We start from the raw sequence: 16,606 nt of genomic DNA, 5'->3' as shown, positions 1-16,606 counted from the left end.
CGGTAGGTCCATCGCGGAATGCTTCAGGAGGATCAATTCCAGCTTGTGGAAGAAAACGCCACCTCCAGTTCTATCTGGGGCTGTTTTCTCCAAGTCTGTCTAAAACTGGATAAAAGTGGTGAAATCAGGAAACCTAAATAGACCTGACCTATTCCCTCCACGACCAGCTACCTCCCCAAACCATTTATTTCTCTTGAAAGTGCCATCAAGGACTGGCAAGTTGGCTCAAGGGGTAAAATGATTGCCATGCAGGCCTGACGACTTGAATCCAATCTCCAGGTGGAAGGAGAGAAGTCAGGCACAAAGCTGTGCATCCACATGTGCATCATGGTATATATGACCCCCTCATACACACATACATAATAAATTAATAAAAAAGTACTACTCAGATTGGCTACTCAGACTTGACACCCTGTGCCCAGTGTGACACTTAGCCCGTAGCATCTGACAAGCACTACCTGGCCCACACTATGTACTAATGATGCCAACGTGGAGCCCACACTTCTATGTACTAATGATGCCAAGGTGGAGAGGTCTTCCGCGGGGAGGAGGGTCGTAATTAGAATCTTTTAAGTTACATTTCCCTTCTGTGTTTTGTGTGTGTCTGGCCATCTGTGTGATGAGCCACATGAGCCACAGTGTACATGGGGAGGTCAGAGGAAAATCTGTAGGAGTTGGCATGTCCCAGATATCAAACTCAGGTCCTCAGGCTTGGCGGCAGGTACCTCTACCCGCTGACTCATCTATCTGGCCCACAAATGGAATTTTAAAGAACCAACAGAAACATGACATCCAGTGGTCCCTACTCTCTGTCTCATAATTGACCCATCCCATAATAAGCCTACCAAGGCGATGCTGTTTTTTAATCTGGGCTGCAAAAATAACAGATATGTATGATGAAAGATTTGAAATCCATTAATGTCAGCTCCCACCGTTCACATCCTGCACTGCAGGGCTTCCTGTCTCAAATTTGCAATATCCTGCCTATTACCACCAGGCTAATTCGCTTACAACACCGATTTACACACAGCATCTCTCACCAAACCAATCTCCTCCACGGGTACTCATAAATTCAACCCTCTTCAGTGTCTAGCTCATGCAGAACCTGACACCGTCCAGGAATCCCAAACTCTGGGCCAGTCCAGGCAGGCCACTCGGCACTGTGTGTATACCTTATACAGGCGGGGAGGGTTAGTGTGTGGGTGCAGCGAAGGTATCTGGGTAATGTGTCTGCTGTGGTGGGGGGAGGCAGGAGAAAGTAAGATCAGGGGAGAGAGACCCATCTCAAGAATCTAACAGGACCACAACACAGCACCAGAGCTTCTGGGATCCTGCTGGAAGAAGACTGGTTCATTGGTCAGGGTTGGGGTCTGAGATCAACAGTTCCGGAAAGATCCATCATGGTAAGGAGCCGGGGCAGTTTTCATACCTCGGAGCAAGGAGGGTCACCAGGAGGCTGGGACAGTCTCACTGGGCAGTGGTGTGTGTGCAAAAAGATAACTCCATTTTGAACCAGTGCCTCCTGGGACCTGCTTAAAGAGGAAGCAGCCATGAGACCAGTCAGCCCAATTACACGCCCTCCATGTAAAAGCTGGATGGAGGATTTAAGACAAAGATCTGAAAACTCCCCCATTGGGGAGTTTTGCTACTGCTGCCAGAGGGCCCCGAATGCTACACGGCCAGACCCTTGCCAGCCTGTCACCTCATCTTCCACAGGCTACCATACCAAGTTGCTCTCCTCCATCTGTGTCCGACTTCCCTGCTGATCCCTCCTACCGAGGGCCTTTACAGTCTGGTCCTCTAGCTAGCCCTCCTCCCCACCTGTGGCTGTCTCGTAGGTATAGTTCGCTACGCTGTTCTCATTGCAACATGAGCTCCATGACAGCAGAGGTTCCCTGACATGTTTGTCTAGCCGCTTGTTTTCCCCTCCAGAGCCGTGGGAATGAAAGAAAGGCACATGGACTCCTGGAGCGGTTCCTACCACGTTCCTTCCAACAGAACCACGGATGTCTGTGCAAACACTGGCCACCCCAGCGTCTGTTCTCTTGGCTCTTTCTCTGGTTGTGCTAACAAAGGTTCCAATGTGCCTGGGGCCGACTGTGCTCTGGGCCTTCCTAAAACATGGCCTCATCTACTATCCTGCTTTCAAAGCCAAACTCAGTCTGCCTTAGGTACCCGCCCCCACCATAACCAGCCAGCTGTACCTCCTTAGCCACGCATCTCCCCACAAAGTGCAGACGGCTCTCACTACTCTGGATGCCCAAGGTCCCGAGGGAGGAGTGTGGCAGCTTTCGGGACTTGGCCTCGACATCTATCTCCTCTTTTTCTCTTAGGAACAGACCCCCATGTTTCAGGAAGAGCTGCAAGATTCCCCTGACTTCCCTCTTGTGCTGCTGGGCTTGGTGAGCTCTGCTTAGAGGGTGTGGATGGAGACGCCCCTGCACCTTCAGAGCCATAGCCTCAAAAAGACACTGTGCCTTCCTTCAGTGTGTTTCTCCCTTCCAGGAGTTTGTGACCCTCGCTAATGACAACAAGGGCAGTCACAAGAAGAGGCACTCGGCACAGGAGGAAGAACCTCAGTTCCCAGGGGTCCCACAAGCAGGGCCCCTCTCTGGGCCATACACTAACTGCACTTCGTAAAGGCCTGTAGGGCCCTGTCTCTCATGTCCATAGGCCTCCTTCCCATGCTCCCGCTCTAAGGGTGGCATCCTTCTAGGAGGCTTTCAGTTTGTGGTGGTTTGAATGAGAATGGCCCCATAGGCTCATACACTTGAATGCTTGGTCACCAAGGAGTTGAAATGTTTGAAAGGATTCCAGGGATTAGGAGGCGTGGCCTTGTTGGAATAGGTGGGTTCTGAAAATCCCTGCCAGGCTATTGTCCCTGCCCCCTCCCCCCTCCCCGCCTCTGGATCAGGATGTAGCTCTCAACTACTGCTCCAGGGCCACGCATGCTGCCATGCTTCCACCATGATAATGGACTAAGCCTCTGAAACTGTAAGCAAGCTGCCAATGAAATGCTTTCTTTTATAAGAGTTGCCTTGGCCATGGTGTCTGTCTTAGTTAGGGTTTCTATTGCTGTGACAAAGACACCATAACCACAGCAACTCTTATTTTATTGATTTTTCGAGACAGGGTTTTTCTATGTAACAGCTTTGGCTGTCCTGGATCTTGCTCTGTAGATCAGGCTGACCTCAAACTCATAGAGATCCGCCTGCCTCTGCCTCTCGAGTGCTGGGATTAAAGGCATGCGCAACCTCAGCCCCACATGACCACGGCAACTCTTATAAAAGAAAAACATTACATTGGGGTGGTTTACATGCTCAGGGGTTTAGTCCATTATCATCACTGGCAGACATGATGCTGGAGAAAAAGCTGCTACATGTTGATACACAGGCAACAGGAAGTAGACTATAACACTGGGTGGTACCTTGAACGCATGAGACCTCAAAGCCCGCCTCCACAGTGACACACTTCCTCCAACAAGACCACACCTACTCCACAAGTCCATACCTAATAGTGCTTATGGGATTATGATGGCCAATTACATTCAAACTACCACAGTGTCTCTTCACAGCAACAGAACAGTGACTGAGACTTCTTCTTCCCTCTGACTCAGCCAGAAAGTCACCCCCTCCACCACAAGAGACCTCCCACAGAGACCAGCATTTATTCCACAGGACTGCAGCACACAATGCAACCTGCAGGCTCTCCAGGGCACTCAGAGGCCCCCTCCCTTCTGTGTCCACCTCCTACAAGCAAGTGTGAGCCTCTGCATGGGTTGCCACACCTGAGGGGCCACTGTGAACACTTGCTGACGGAGCAGATAAAGACGTCTTGCTGTTGTATACTGAGCTGCCCTCTAGCCACACTGGAAAACTTTAGTAAGTGCTCTTGTGACACCATGTCTAACCTCAGGGACACTTACAAGCTTGGTTTTCTCGTTCCAAAAGGCCTGAGTATGGAGCTCAGGGGCTCTGAAGGCAGCTTGGGGCTGGTCACTAAGACCCAAAAGCTTCCATCCACACCAGGCCTCACCTCACTACAGATTCTACAATGGGGAGCAGCATAGATTGGGGGTGACATGTATCGTGGTCTTTTAAACAAACTGTTTGTTTTTCTTTGCTTTGTTGTAGCTGACACAGGGACAGAATGCATCCTCCAACAGTGGGGACAGGTGTGTTCCCCTTACCTAGCTCATGCCCTCTGTCAGGTCCTGGTCTCATACTAAGCCTTCTCTCTGCCCCACCCTTGTTTTTGGAGACAGGGTCTTGCTATGCAGGTCAGGCCAGCACTGAACTGGTACTCCTTCTGCCTCAACTTCTAAAGTGTGGGGATTACATGAATACCGTGAGGTAACTAGCCTTTGGTATCTTGTGTGGCAGGCCCTTCATACCCAGCCTGAACGGCACTTGACCTTGAGGCCATCCTGGGACTAGCCCACGCCAGGCTCAGTCCCTCTCTGGTTCTCCTCCTGCATGCCTCCTCCCACCTCTGTCTCTCTGGACACAATGTCCCTTTTAGTTACAATGACATCCCTAGCCATCCCTCAACCCTGGCCTACTCTCTCAGTCTCACCTCAGCACATCTAGGTCCTGGCTGAGGCCCCTTCTCCTGGGCCAGTGGTTGGTACCCATAGCATTGGGCTACTGGGGGGCGGGCACTGACTGTCGCTTCCCGGACTGTGTGCTTCTCAAGGCAGCAAGCCTTTGCCCTGAGCAGCTTCAGGACAAGCTCAGCCTCCGCAGGCAGCATGTCCGGGATGGTACCTGCCCAGGCGACCCACACACGGGGAAGCTCCACAAACGCACTTACCTCATCCATCTTGTTGGTACCATTCTCCTCTCGCTGACGGAGTAGAGAGGACAAGCTACTTTTAACGACCTGAGCCTGAGTTCAACAGCTACTTGGGATCCCGAGCCACAGCATCCTTGTCTGCAGCAACAGGGGCATCTGAGCCACAGAGTTGTTTTAAGAGTACAGGCCAGGTGCCCATGCTGACCGACACACTCCCAGACTCCCCCACCACTCTGGTTTTTGTAAGAACAGGGACCTGACAAGATGTAATGGCTTGTAACCAGGCCAGAAACCTATTTCACACATATCACATGCAAACGTCAAACAGGAGCCTAAAAATAGCTGAGGTCACGAAAAGTTTGGTTTCTGGGGCTGGCTCTGTATGTAAAACAAAACAAAACCAAACAAACAAAAAAAGGAAGCATGCAAAAGAAACTTTCACTCCTAAATCCTCCCACACCGAGAGGGAAGGTGATAGAATGTTTTCAATCAAGTGCTAAGATTCGAAACCCTGCCACCGTGCTCTGTAGCGTGGCTAAGTTGTGGTGGGAGATGGGGGTGTATCCTGAGTACCAGCGAAAGCCATTTCCCGTGACTCCTGCCCCTTAATCTTAGGGATTCTAATCATTCTACCAACAAGAAGTTAATGTGGACTGTTATTAAGCCCTTTTCCATGACTCTTTTCCCTTCATTCTTAAGAGATTCTAATCATTCTACCAGTGAGTGTGTGCTTTAAACAAAATTGTTACAGTTACTATCTACGGCATGTGCTTTCCAGACCTCCTGGCATGACTTCCTGCCCCTCTCCAAAGAGCCCTCCGTTAATGTTTAACATAAAAAATGTGGAGGTAAGTCACTGGAGCCTGAATCCCAAACTCAAAAAAGAAAGGTATGCATCTCCTTTAATATCAGACAACCTAAGCCAAGTGTCTCTTCTAGTTAAGTGTGCATCATCTCTCTTTTTCATGCCCAGTGGCTGACCCTCCAGGTCTCATCTCAGGCTCAGGCCGAGGCTCTCACAGCTCCTGGATTCTGTACTCCATTTCAGCCACGCCATCTTCATATGCACGTCTGCCTTGACCCTTTGTCTTCCCCTCCACCCTCCGGAACCCATCACCTAGTCTTCTTGGAGACACAAAGTAACTGTGACATCTTTCAGGAAGCTGTCCCCACCTCTCGGGTCCTCTTATGACCCCCTTTGTGGTCCTTTGGCATGCTTCTATGACTCGTCTCCATCCACTGCAAAGAAACATCTGGCAGCACGCACCAGTGGCTAGGAGCAAGCAGAGACAGCAAAACTGGGATCCCAAGACTGGCTCAGCCTGGGGAAACCAAAGCCTCCTCTCAACTCCCAAGAGAAGGCAGCAGCAGACCAGGCCAGCCTAAGGCTCTGGCCAGCTGAGGCTGGCCGTGAGGGCCGGCCAGGATGCCCTCTCTTCTGCACCCTACTTTGTTCCCAGCACCCAGGTGCTTTACTCAGTTTCTACCTACCTCAGTGCTGGGTGGGCATGGAAGGGGAATTCCTGGAACGGATTACCAACTCTCACTCTTCTGGCTACACGATTTCAGCCTTGTCCTCCCCCGGCGCCAAGGACTTATCACCACTAGGTAGAACTTCCTTTGGGTTAGCAAAGGACCACCTCAGGGCCTCAGAGACCAGGACTGGCTCTCCGCTAGTTTTTCCTCAGGTGAGACCAAAGAGGCATCCCACCAGACTCCCTACTTGCCAGGAAGGAAAGGTGCAAGTTTTTCCTCTGTGGGAAAGGCTCTCCATTCCCGTTTTTTTCAGACCACTTTCGTTAGCAAAATGAAGTGTGAGAAATACAAAGAGGAAGACCCAAAGTTCCTGAGCCTGTTCCCATGGGGGACAAACACAAAACTAAAGTTAAATAAAACGTGGAAGCTGGGGCGAAGGCTCAGTCAGTGAAGTGTTTGTCATGCAGGTGTGAGAACTTGAGTTTGGGATTCCCAGGGCCAATATAAAAAGCCAAGCCTGGTGGCACACACCTGTGATCCAAGAGGCAGAGAAGCAGAGACAGGGAGGATGCCTGAGGCTTCCTGGCCAGTCAGTCTAGCTTAGATTCTACGAGAAAGAAACTCTGCCTCAAAAAATACAGAGGTGGAGATGGAGAGATGGCTCAGTGGTTTACAGCACTAACTGTTGCTCTTGCATGGGACTCAGGTTCAGTTCCCAGTGTCTCCATGACAGTTAACCACCGCAACTCCGGGTCCAGGGGATCCAATGCCCTCTTCTGGTCTTATTGAGCACTGCACTCACGTGGTGCACAGACATCAACATGCAGGCAAAACCAGCAATACACAAAAAAGAAAAATCTTCAAAAACTACAGGGGGAAGCCACTGAGGAAGACATCCAGCATCAACCTTGGTCCTCAAATGCACACACACAATGCTTATTTTTATCATTTAAAGAAAAATATGGATAAAGGAAAACAAAGAGGAAGATGAGGAGAAATAACAGCAAGACACTGGCAGCTGTGCTTGGTGGCATACACCTCTAAGCTCAGGAATCAGGAGGCCAAGGGAGGAGGAACCCGAGGTAAAGGCCAGCCTGGGCTACATAGGAAGATCTTGCCTCAAAACCAAACCAAACAAACAAACAAAACAAAAAACAAAAAACAAACCAGTGGATGGAGAGATGGCTCAGCAGTTAAGAGCACAGACTGCTCTTCCAGAGGACCTGGGTTCAATTCCCAGCACCCACATGGCAGCTCACAACTGTCTGTAACTCCAGTTCCAGGGGATCCAACACCTTCACACCAAGACACATAAAATAAATTATTTTTTAAAAAAGATTTATTTATTATGCATATAGTGTTCTGTCTGCATATATGCCTACCAGCCAGAAGAGGGCATCAGATCCCATTATGGATGGTTGTGAGCCACCATGTGGGTGCTGGGAATTGAACTCAGGACCCCTGGAAGAACAGTCAATGTTCTCAACCTCTGAGCCATCTCTCCAGCCCAAAGTAAATTATTTAAAAAAAAAAAATCAAGGAAAGAAATACAACCCTTTCATCATAATTTTGTGTAAGGAGAACAAGAGTTGGCTTCTTGGGTGGGGTCAGGATCCTGGAAAAGCAGCACAGCTCCTGAGTACATGTGTGAGCTGTTGCCTCACAGGGACTCTGCCCTGACGGAAGGCTCAGTGTACGGCTCTGTGGTGGAACACTTGCCGGAAACCCTGGGGTTCATCCCCAGCACTAGGGCAGCGGGTAGAGAGAGAACTAAATGCCGGCTCAGAGTTCCAGCGTTTTCCTCCAGGCTGGCTCCTCGGGGAACAGGGGCACGTGAGGCAGGGACTGAAGCAGGCAGGGAGACTGTGGAGATGTAAAGTCACCACCCTCTTTCTCCTCACTTCCTTCAGTGACAGATGTCTCAGCCCAGGCAGGAGAAAGGAGCCACTAGAGGGAAGTCTTCATACAGGGGCACTTGGGACTCTCCCAAAGAGAACACAGGAGCCCAGCCCGGGGTGATGGCATCCTGTGGGCAGCCAGCTGACCAACCTCCCCCCAGTCACATCTCCCTTCTCTCCTGCCATCGGAATCCAGTCAGTCTCTCAGCTGAGAAATCCACTGACCAACCATGTGCCACAAGCTCGGGACCCCCCCCCCCACTTGCTCCACCTGCAGCTCCCTGTCTCAGGACATTGCAAATCCGTCATGCAACCTGCTTTTCAGGCCCAAATCCCTGACGTCATCCTGTCATCCTAGCACCTCTTTCCCTCATGACCTACGCCCAATCCAAACTGTCACCTCAGCCTTCAAAAATCAAATCATTTCTCATCCCTCTTTACACAGCTCGGTCATAGACATGTGGGATCCAGGTGGGCTCCGGCTGTTGAGTCTGACACAGGACTCTCACAATAGCTCACATCCCATAATGAATATAGAGGCTGAAGTTCTGGAGTTGCTCAACACATGTTGCCTGGTGAATGAACTTCGGTGTTTTAGTGCCACAGTTTTAAAACACATAGTATCAAAGAAGTAAATAAACATACAAAAGACATTTAAAGTGAAACATAGTCTCAGCTCCCCAGATCACCTTTTGCAAGGGGCAGAAGTCAGCTAGATTCGGACTGTCCCTTTCATCCACTACCAACTCCCTTTTAGACCTGGCATCGGCTGGTACTGAAGAGGGTGTGGTCAGTTCAGGCAAGAAGGAGGTCTAAGTAGACGTACTTAGGTTTGATGAGACCTGTCTGTGGGATGTTCAGGCATTATCTGTCTGTAAGTTATTGTTAGCCAGCCAGTAAAGGGACGGCTTTCAGAAATGCTCTTCCTGTTGGCCAAACCAACTGGCCGGGCCTGCTGTCACTGTTCCTCTGTACAGAGAGAGGAGTAGACCTCTATGGGGCAGCCGGCATCAGAGAGGTGCTGACTGGATAGGGAGGTTTTGAAGGCTTGCAGCTGGGATCAGGCCTGTCCAACACTCTTCTCCACAGTACAAGTAATACATGAAACATGGCGGCACTAAAGAAAGCTTAAAGTTCTCAGCTGATAACTGTAAAATTTTAAATTGTACTATCATAATTTTTCTAAACTATCCATAATAAATTCAATTTTGCAACAGGAAAAGCTGTTTATCTTTCTAGTCCCTCACGGGAAACTACAATGAGATGTCATTATAGTGCACACCTACAGCCCCAGTACTTGGGAGGCAGAGCTAGGGGGATCATGAGGCTAACCTGGGCTAAATATGGAGACTGTCAGGAAGGAGGAAAGGAAAGAACAGAAGGACAGAGAGAGAAAATACTGGAAGGGCTGGGGGTGTGGCTCAGTGGTAGAGCATGTGCTAGAGGCCCTGGCTGGGGTCCCCTGAAAAACACAGACGCACATGCACTTGAGGCCTCTTTAGCAAGTGAGTGCCTTGTGAAAGGCAGGAATGACTCCAGTAGGCTAAGGATAAACGGGTGGAGCTCAAAGGAGTTGAGGGGAGTGGTGGGAGACAGGAAGGTGAGGAGGCATCTCTGGGCAGGAAGTTCTCTCAGGATGGAGCAAAGGAACTTGGGAGGAGTTAGTGTAATCTGGGGACACTGGACATACAGCTTGGGAGCTCCCTCCCTTTGAGGCCCTGGCCTTTTAGCATACAGCACCCAGCCCCTCAGCTGGTAACTGAGAGGAACCCACGATAAAATAGAGCATTGGCACAGGTGGAGCCTGTAGCTGAGGGGACCTCAAAGATGTCTTTCCTGTCTCACCGGGCTGCAATGCTATGGACTGTCAATACCCAATTACTACAGATCTTTTAGAAAATCGTTCCCTCTTTTCACAGGTTAGCTACCACGACCTTGTGCGCCATCTGTTTCTCTCAGCCTTTCCCTCACTCAATGCCAGGCAGGCAGGAAGCTGCATAATTCCCAAGAGGAAGCCCAGAGTCCTGAGCTCCCTGACCAGACTCCTAATGTCAGAATCTTTATTACACCGCTTTTTTTTTTTTTCAAGCTTTTTTTGCTGTTGGGAAATTGCAAAAGCACCAATCTCTTTACGTTAAAATTTACAGAACCTTTAAGAACTGTGCCTGTGGTACTGCAAACTTCCGATGAGCACCGTTGAATATTAAAAACTACTTAAGCCTCTATTCTTGAAAGATTTAAACCTGAAAGGCCACAGAACCTACAGCTCCCACTCACCAGCTTTTACACAGCAGTGCCTGAGTCCTAAAGTTGATTTTCAAAGTCATCAGGAAAAAAAAGGAGTCTTAAGGTTCCTACATACGCTGACATCGCTGTCTCTGGAAGGATGCTCTTGTTGGAACAGAAGCGAGGAGATGGTAGAGAGGGCTGCTAGTTCCTGCTCACAGAGAATCTATTTTCTAGGAAGAGGGTTTGCTCTGAGCTACAAGCTTTATCAGTTGTCTGAGAAGGGCCGGATTCTCCTTTTTACTGCATAATTGCAAAGGGTCGTTTCAAAGTATTTGCTCTTCCGGTTGTTGCTATGTTGGGATGGCTTTGCGCATGCACTGTACCACTGGGCTGCATTCCCCAGCACCATGGCAACACTTTTAAATACAGACACCCCCTTTAGAGTATTTTCAGATACACCTGAAAATAATGCTTTTTTTTTTTTTTTTTGGATATAAGGCTTTCTGTGAACAGCACTACGGTAACTCCTGTCCCCCGTGTCAGCGGTGCGCAACCACGTTTTAAGGAGCAGAGCATGGAGCCTGAAACAAGGCCTGTTCTGACGTCCTAGGGAGCCACTGCATATTCATTCCACCAATATTATAAGTTCGGCGATGCTGAAGAGACTGAGGAACAGTTAGGGTGAGAACACAAAAAATGGAAAACAGAGGCGCCACAGTTAGTTTTCAAACCCAGTCTGGTTTTCTTCAGCTTTGCGCTGCATCCTTCCGGCAGTCTAACGAGTTCCTCCTGAACTCGGGTCTGTGCCAGTCACTCCCTGGAGGCGCTCTCAGGCTGTGAGCCTAGGCTGCCTGGGCTCAGGATGCCCGGAGAAGGACAATCATCTGCAACCCAGACAGAGCGCCACGCGCCGGGGGTCGAAACAGGGGGCACCGACAACCTGGCTGCAGGATTGGTCCTTAAAAAGAAACAACTGCAGTATTCTAGCCTGGGAGGGAGGTTTGCTTTCCAGGTGACTCAAACGCCAAGGTCAAGTACCCAGCAGTTGGCCATTCCATCGCCAAAAGAGGAGCGCGTCCCTCACGCTTTCCTGAAGGCTGCGCCCTTCTTTTCCCCACGGTGGTGACTCCCTGCTCCCCACGCTCGCCTCCCCCGGCTGCAAGGGGTGAAGGGCCAGAGAAAGGTGCGCCCCAGAAACAACACAGGCCCTGTCCTTGCAACGCGCCCCGCTCCCGCCCACGCGCCTGCAGCGCGCCCACGCTGTCCATCTCGGGTGTGCCTCGGGGCCGGACGCGGCCACCGTGCTCACCTGTCCCGCTCGCAGCGCCAACTGCACCGCCACTTCGAAGCACTCGTCCCAGGGGCCCACGCCCCGGACCGCCTCCTCCTCCTCCTCCTCGCTGCTCGGCTTCATCGCGGCTCCGCCGGGCCCCGCCACCTTCAGCTCAGTTCCGCGTGCTGCAGGCGGACCCGGGCTCCCACTCGTTGCCGCCGCCAGCACCGGAGGCTCCGCACGCTCTTCTCGCCTTCCCGCCAAGCCGTGCCCCCGCCCGCGCGCCGTGCAGCAGGAAGGCCGGCCAGGAGTTGCAGCCCAAGTAGGAGCGCCTCGTGGCCCCGCCCCATTTGCCCCGTCCCATTTGCCCCGCCCCGTTCGCCCCGCCTCGTTTGCCCCGCCCACGCCCACGCCTCCCAATTCAAGGCTTTGCCCCGCCTTCCCATCCCAGGCCCTGCGTCTCATCATTAGCCCCGCCTCCCCACAACAGCCCCCGCCCCTTACTCTGCGTCCCACCCCCTCACCTTAGCCCCGCCCCGTGCAGAGCTCGCTCCGCCCTCTCCCCGCCCCCACCTCGCTCTCCACCCGGTGCTCGCCCCGCCCAGCCACGCGCCAAGCCCGGCCCACTTCTCAGCCTGTCCCGGCCAGGCAGCTGCAGGGACTGCAAGGTGGGCACTTCCAGCCCCTGGCGGCTGCTGATGGGCGGCGTCTGGAACTCATTCCCGAGGGCACGTAGAGCCACGGGGTTCCCAGGTGGGAGGTGGGGGGGAGCCGCAAGCCAAACACCGAGACTGTCGCTCGGGATCGTAAACTGTTTAAACTCAAAACTTGTTTGGAGCCCTAGCTGTGACTGTGATTAGAATTTCTATAGCGAGGAGTGACCGTTTTAACCTTGGACGCTGAAAGCTGGTCCACGCCTATTAGGAAAATACAAATACTAGGAAGGCATTTCCTGAGTGTCCAAGAGTTTAACTTCCTGAGTCCCTCTACCCACCACTTATATAAAAATCGACCCATCGCCGGGTGGTAGTGGCACACGCCTTTAATCCCAGCACTCGGGAGGCAGAGGCAGGCGGATCTCTGTGAGTTCGAGGCCAGCCTGGGCTACAGAGTGAGTTCCAGGAAAGGCGCCAAAGCTAAGCAGAGAAACCCTGTCTCGAAAAACAAAAAAAACAAAACAAACAAACAAAAAACAAAACGACCCACATGAAATTATGGAGTGCCGCTTCTCAGTCTGGGAGAATGGGAGTTTGTGTAAAAACACTGACGGGACTTTTTTTTTTTTTTTAAGTTAACCTAAAGATGGCAGTAAACCTTTTTAGCTAGGGTCAGCTCTTAAGGACTCTGACTCACCTAGCTCATCCCATGGCACAGAAAAGGGGACCAAGGATTGCCTAAGTCAGCATGGAGTCGCTATGCTCCATCTTTGTTCATGTTTTTTCACTTCAAGATTGCGTGTAGGGCGTCAGAAAAACGCCTGGAACTGCTCTGAATGCTTCTTTTACAAATGAAATGTGAGCCAGGCGAAGACGGCTCAGCAGGTGTCTCCAAGCTGAGCTGGATCCCTAGAACCCCTACATGGTGGAAGGAGAGAACCCACTCCCGAAAATTGTCCTCTGACCACATGCGCGCGCGCGCGCGCACGTACACAGGCGTGTGCAGAAATAAGTACATGTGATGTTTAAAATGGATGAAAAATGAGGACATGACCACTCCAAGACATAGTTGAGGAGGTTTATTGTAGGAATGAGGGAGTGCACAGTCAGACCTCTGAAGAGTCCGGACTGAACATGGCTAGCAGACTGACCCAGGCCACGGAGTCGGGATGGGGGTGGCGAGAGATGAGGGCAAGCAGACCAAGAGCGACCCAGGAGCCGGGCCAGCCAGGAGCCAAGAGAACCAAAGAGGGTGTGTATCCCAAATGGCTGAGTTACATATGAAGAGAAACTGGGAGGGGGGCAGAAGCCCAGCCCCTGGGAGGGAGACGTTTTTGGTAGGGGGAGGGAGGAGAATACTGAGAGGAGTCACAGGTGCTGCGACTTGTCCAGGTTTTCTTTGAGATCTGACAGAAAAATTAAAAAGTGGCCTACAAGGGGGCTGGAGAGATGGCTCAGCAGTTAAGAGCACTAACTGCTCTTCCAGAGTACCCAGGTTCAATTCCCAGCACTCACACGTCAGCTTACCAACTGTCTATAACTCCAAGATCTGATACCCTCACACAGAAACATGCAGGCAAAAAAACACTAATGTACATAAAATAATTTTTTTAAAGTGTTAGTCTTTAAAAAAAAAAAGTGGCCTGTGTTTCGTTGCTGATTTTCATTAGTGATTAAAGTTAGGATAGGATTTGACTTTGGCAAGCTGGTGGTGGTGCACACCTTTAATCCCAGCACTAGGGATGCAGAGGCAGGTGGATTTCTGAATTCGAGCCCAGCCTGGTCTACAGAGTGAGTTCTAGAACAGCCAGGGCTACACAGAGAAACCCTGACTTGGGAGAAAAAAAAAAAGAAGACTTAACTTTGGCCCTTTCTAGCTCCCCTTTCTGAACATATCCACCCCCCTCACCTCCCCTTCTGTGATCTAATCTGGAGGCTCAGTTATAACATGGCATAAAACTTTTATTACAGACCTAAACCCATCTGAGGAAAGTATTGATAACTTCCTTGTCTAACTGACAAATCCCTTAATGCAGAATAGTGTGTTTTTTGACAGGTATGAAGATTGAAGCCAGCCAAGTTTCTCTTTTGTCTTACCGCCATTCAAGTACAGAATGGTCTTTGTGACTATTTTATGAGTTAATATTTCTGTGCTTGATGCTCATGCATTTGCAGCCCAGCCCCTGGGCTGGAGAGTTCAGAGTAGAGGGCAGGGTATGCCAGCCATACCCTATAACAGGTAGCTTAGTGGCAGAACTCATGCTTAACCTGTGTCCTGAGTCCTGTCCTCAGCACCAAAACAAACAAACAAAATCTGCTCACTCATGCACCAACATAGCCTCAAGAGATTAATATACCATATAACTGATATATAGACTTATTAAATAAGCCTAAGTTACTTGCCTTGAATGCTTGAAGCCCTAAATTCAATCCCTGACATTACAAAAAATTAAATAAATTAATAGATCTGTTACTCACTGAATACTGAAATCAGCCTTTTATGATGGATAACACACCCCTTCCATGTGTAAATGGCAAGTCTCAGTGGACGTGTGAGACAGCTTTTCACCCAGCCTGCCTCCGGTCCACATGTTACCACATTCAGAGGCTGGAAGCCATGCTAACCAGCAAACCACCATGTGCTCTGCCTTAAAAACTCTTTCTCAACTTCCCCTTCCTTTGATGTCCCCAGGGTACCCCCTCCATGTGTGCCTTGGTCACCAGGAGGCCTCATGCAAAGTGTGTGGGCAGGAGCCCAAAAGCCAGAAGAGGGCAGTGTGCAAGGACTGTCCTTCTGTCCTTCCTGGAGCAGAGTAAAGGCTAAAGAAACAAAATGCCAGGCAAAGGTTTCTTCTATGTGCTTCTCCGACTGGATGCTTTGAAATTAGATATTATCCTCCAGGGCCAAAGAAGTCCAAGAAACTGGCCTGGACATTGTATCCACTTCTTGGTTGGTCTCATCTATTTATTTGTTTGTTTGTTTGAGACAGGGTTTCTCCGTGTAGCTCTCTGGCTGTCCTGGAACTCGCTCTGTAGACCAGGGTGGCCTCAAACTCAGAGATCTGCCTGCCTCTGCCTCCTGAGTGCTGAGATTAAAGGCGTGTGCCAGCACAGCCTGGCTGAACTCATCTTATTATCACATCCTTCGAAGTGGACTCCTGATACTGTCTGACCATTTGTAACTTTATATGTAAAAAGCTCTTTGGGGCTGAATTGTATGTTGATTGTGTCCCCCAACCTGCCCATCATAAATAAATAAATAAATAAATAAATAAATAAATAAATAAATAAATTCATTTGCTGAAATCTTAATCCAAGAATATGACTGTTTGAAGACAGAGCTTTAAAGAGGTAGTTAAATTGAACTGGAGCTGGCCAGGGACTGGTTGGAGTTCTTATACAATGTGGGAATTTGTATATAGAGAAAGGCAGCCACCCATAATCCAAGTAGAGACACTTCAGGAAAAATTAACTCTGTCCACACCTTGATCATGGACAAGCAGCCTCCAGAAGATCAAGAAAATAGTATTTGTGGTGTCTAAGCCTCCTAGTTGGGGATGTAGCTCAGTGGTGGAGTGTCCGCCTAGTATGCACTAGGTCCTGGCTTCCACCCTATTATCACAAATACGCAAGCCTCCCAGGCTATGGCACTTGGTATGGCAGCCCAAACTGACTGACATACGGAATTAAGGCGGTGTGCCCTGGGCACTCACACGACAGGTTATAAGGAATTCTTGCCCCCTGAGAAGTCTTGCAATGGAGAGCCAGACCCCTGCCTACCATCACCTGGCCCAAGAGCCCAGAGTCACTTGGTTATTTGAACTAATTGGTTTCTGAGGTTTTACTAAATTAAGTCAGATGGTTGCCAACAAATGCTGTGCAGGAACACACTACTCACACTGTGCGTGGGTCTGCAACAGGAACAGTTTTGGAAACCCCTTTGTATCTCTCCTCTAGAAGAGTCATTTGTTAAAGAATTCTCCCGAATTGGTTAGTCCTTTTCTCATTTACTTCCACTGGAAAACTATAGATACTTTTCTTCTTCTGGGAAAATTTCCCATAGCACTTTTTGCCCCCTTGTGGAAGAGGGGTTAACATGGCTTTCAGTCTCCTTCCTGCTGAGTGTAAAATTGTTCCAGATTCTCCCTGAGAACTCAGTGCAGACCTTTCCTGGACTTGTCTTTTGTGTTTGCTTTGCTCTGTAGTCACTCCTCGGTCTCCTAAATTTGTAGATCCCAGATGTTCTGAAATGGCCCTTCAATTATTGCCACTACTGCGTT

General features: G+C 50.0%; 1 protein-coding gene across 1 annotated transcript in view; it reads right to left on the bottom strand.

Moving 5' to 3' along the window:
- Positions 1 to 11,944, bottom strand: part of Impa2 (inositol monophosphatase 2) — a 32,649-nt gene extending 20,705 nt beyond the window's left edge. Inside the window, exon 1 of the mRNA XM_059246285.1 lies at positions 11,707 to 11,944. Coding sequence (XP_059102268.1) covers positions 11,707 to 11,811 — 105 coding nt within the window. The 5' untranslated portion in view covers positions 11,812 to 11,944. The remainder of the gene's footprint in view (positions 1 to 11,706) is intronic.
- Positions 11,945 to 16,606: the final 4,662 nt, after the last annotated feature.

Source organism: Peromyscus eremicus, chromosome 19, assembly GCF_949786415.1.
Source record: "Peromyscus eremicus chromosome 19, PerEre_H2_v1, whole genome shotgun sequence".
NCBI lineage: Eukaryota > Metazoa > Chordata > Mammalia > Rodentia > Cricetidae > Peromyscus > Peromyscus eremicus.
This window is presented reverse-complemented; position numbering and strand designations above follow the sequence as displayed.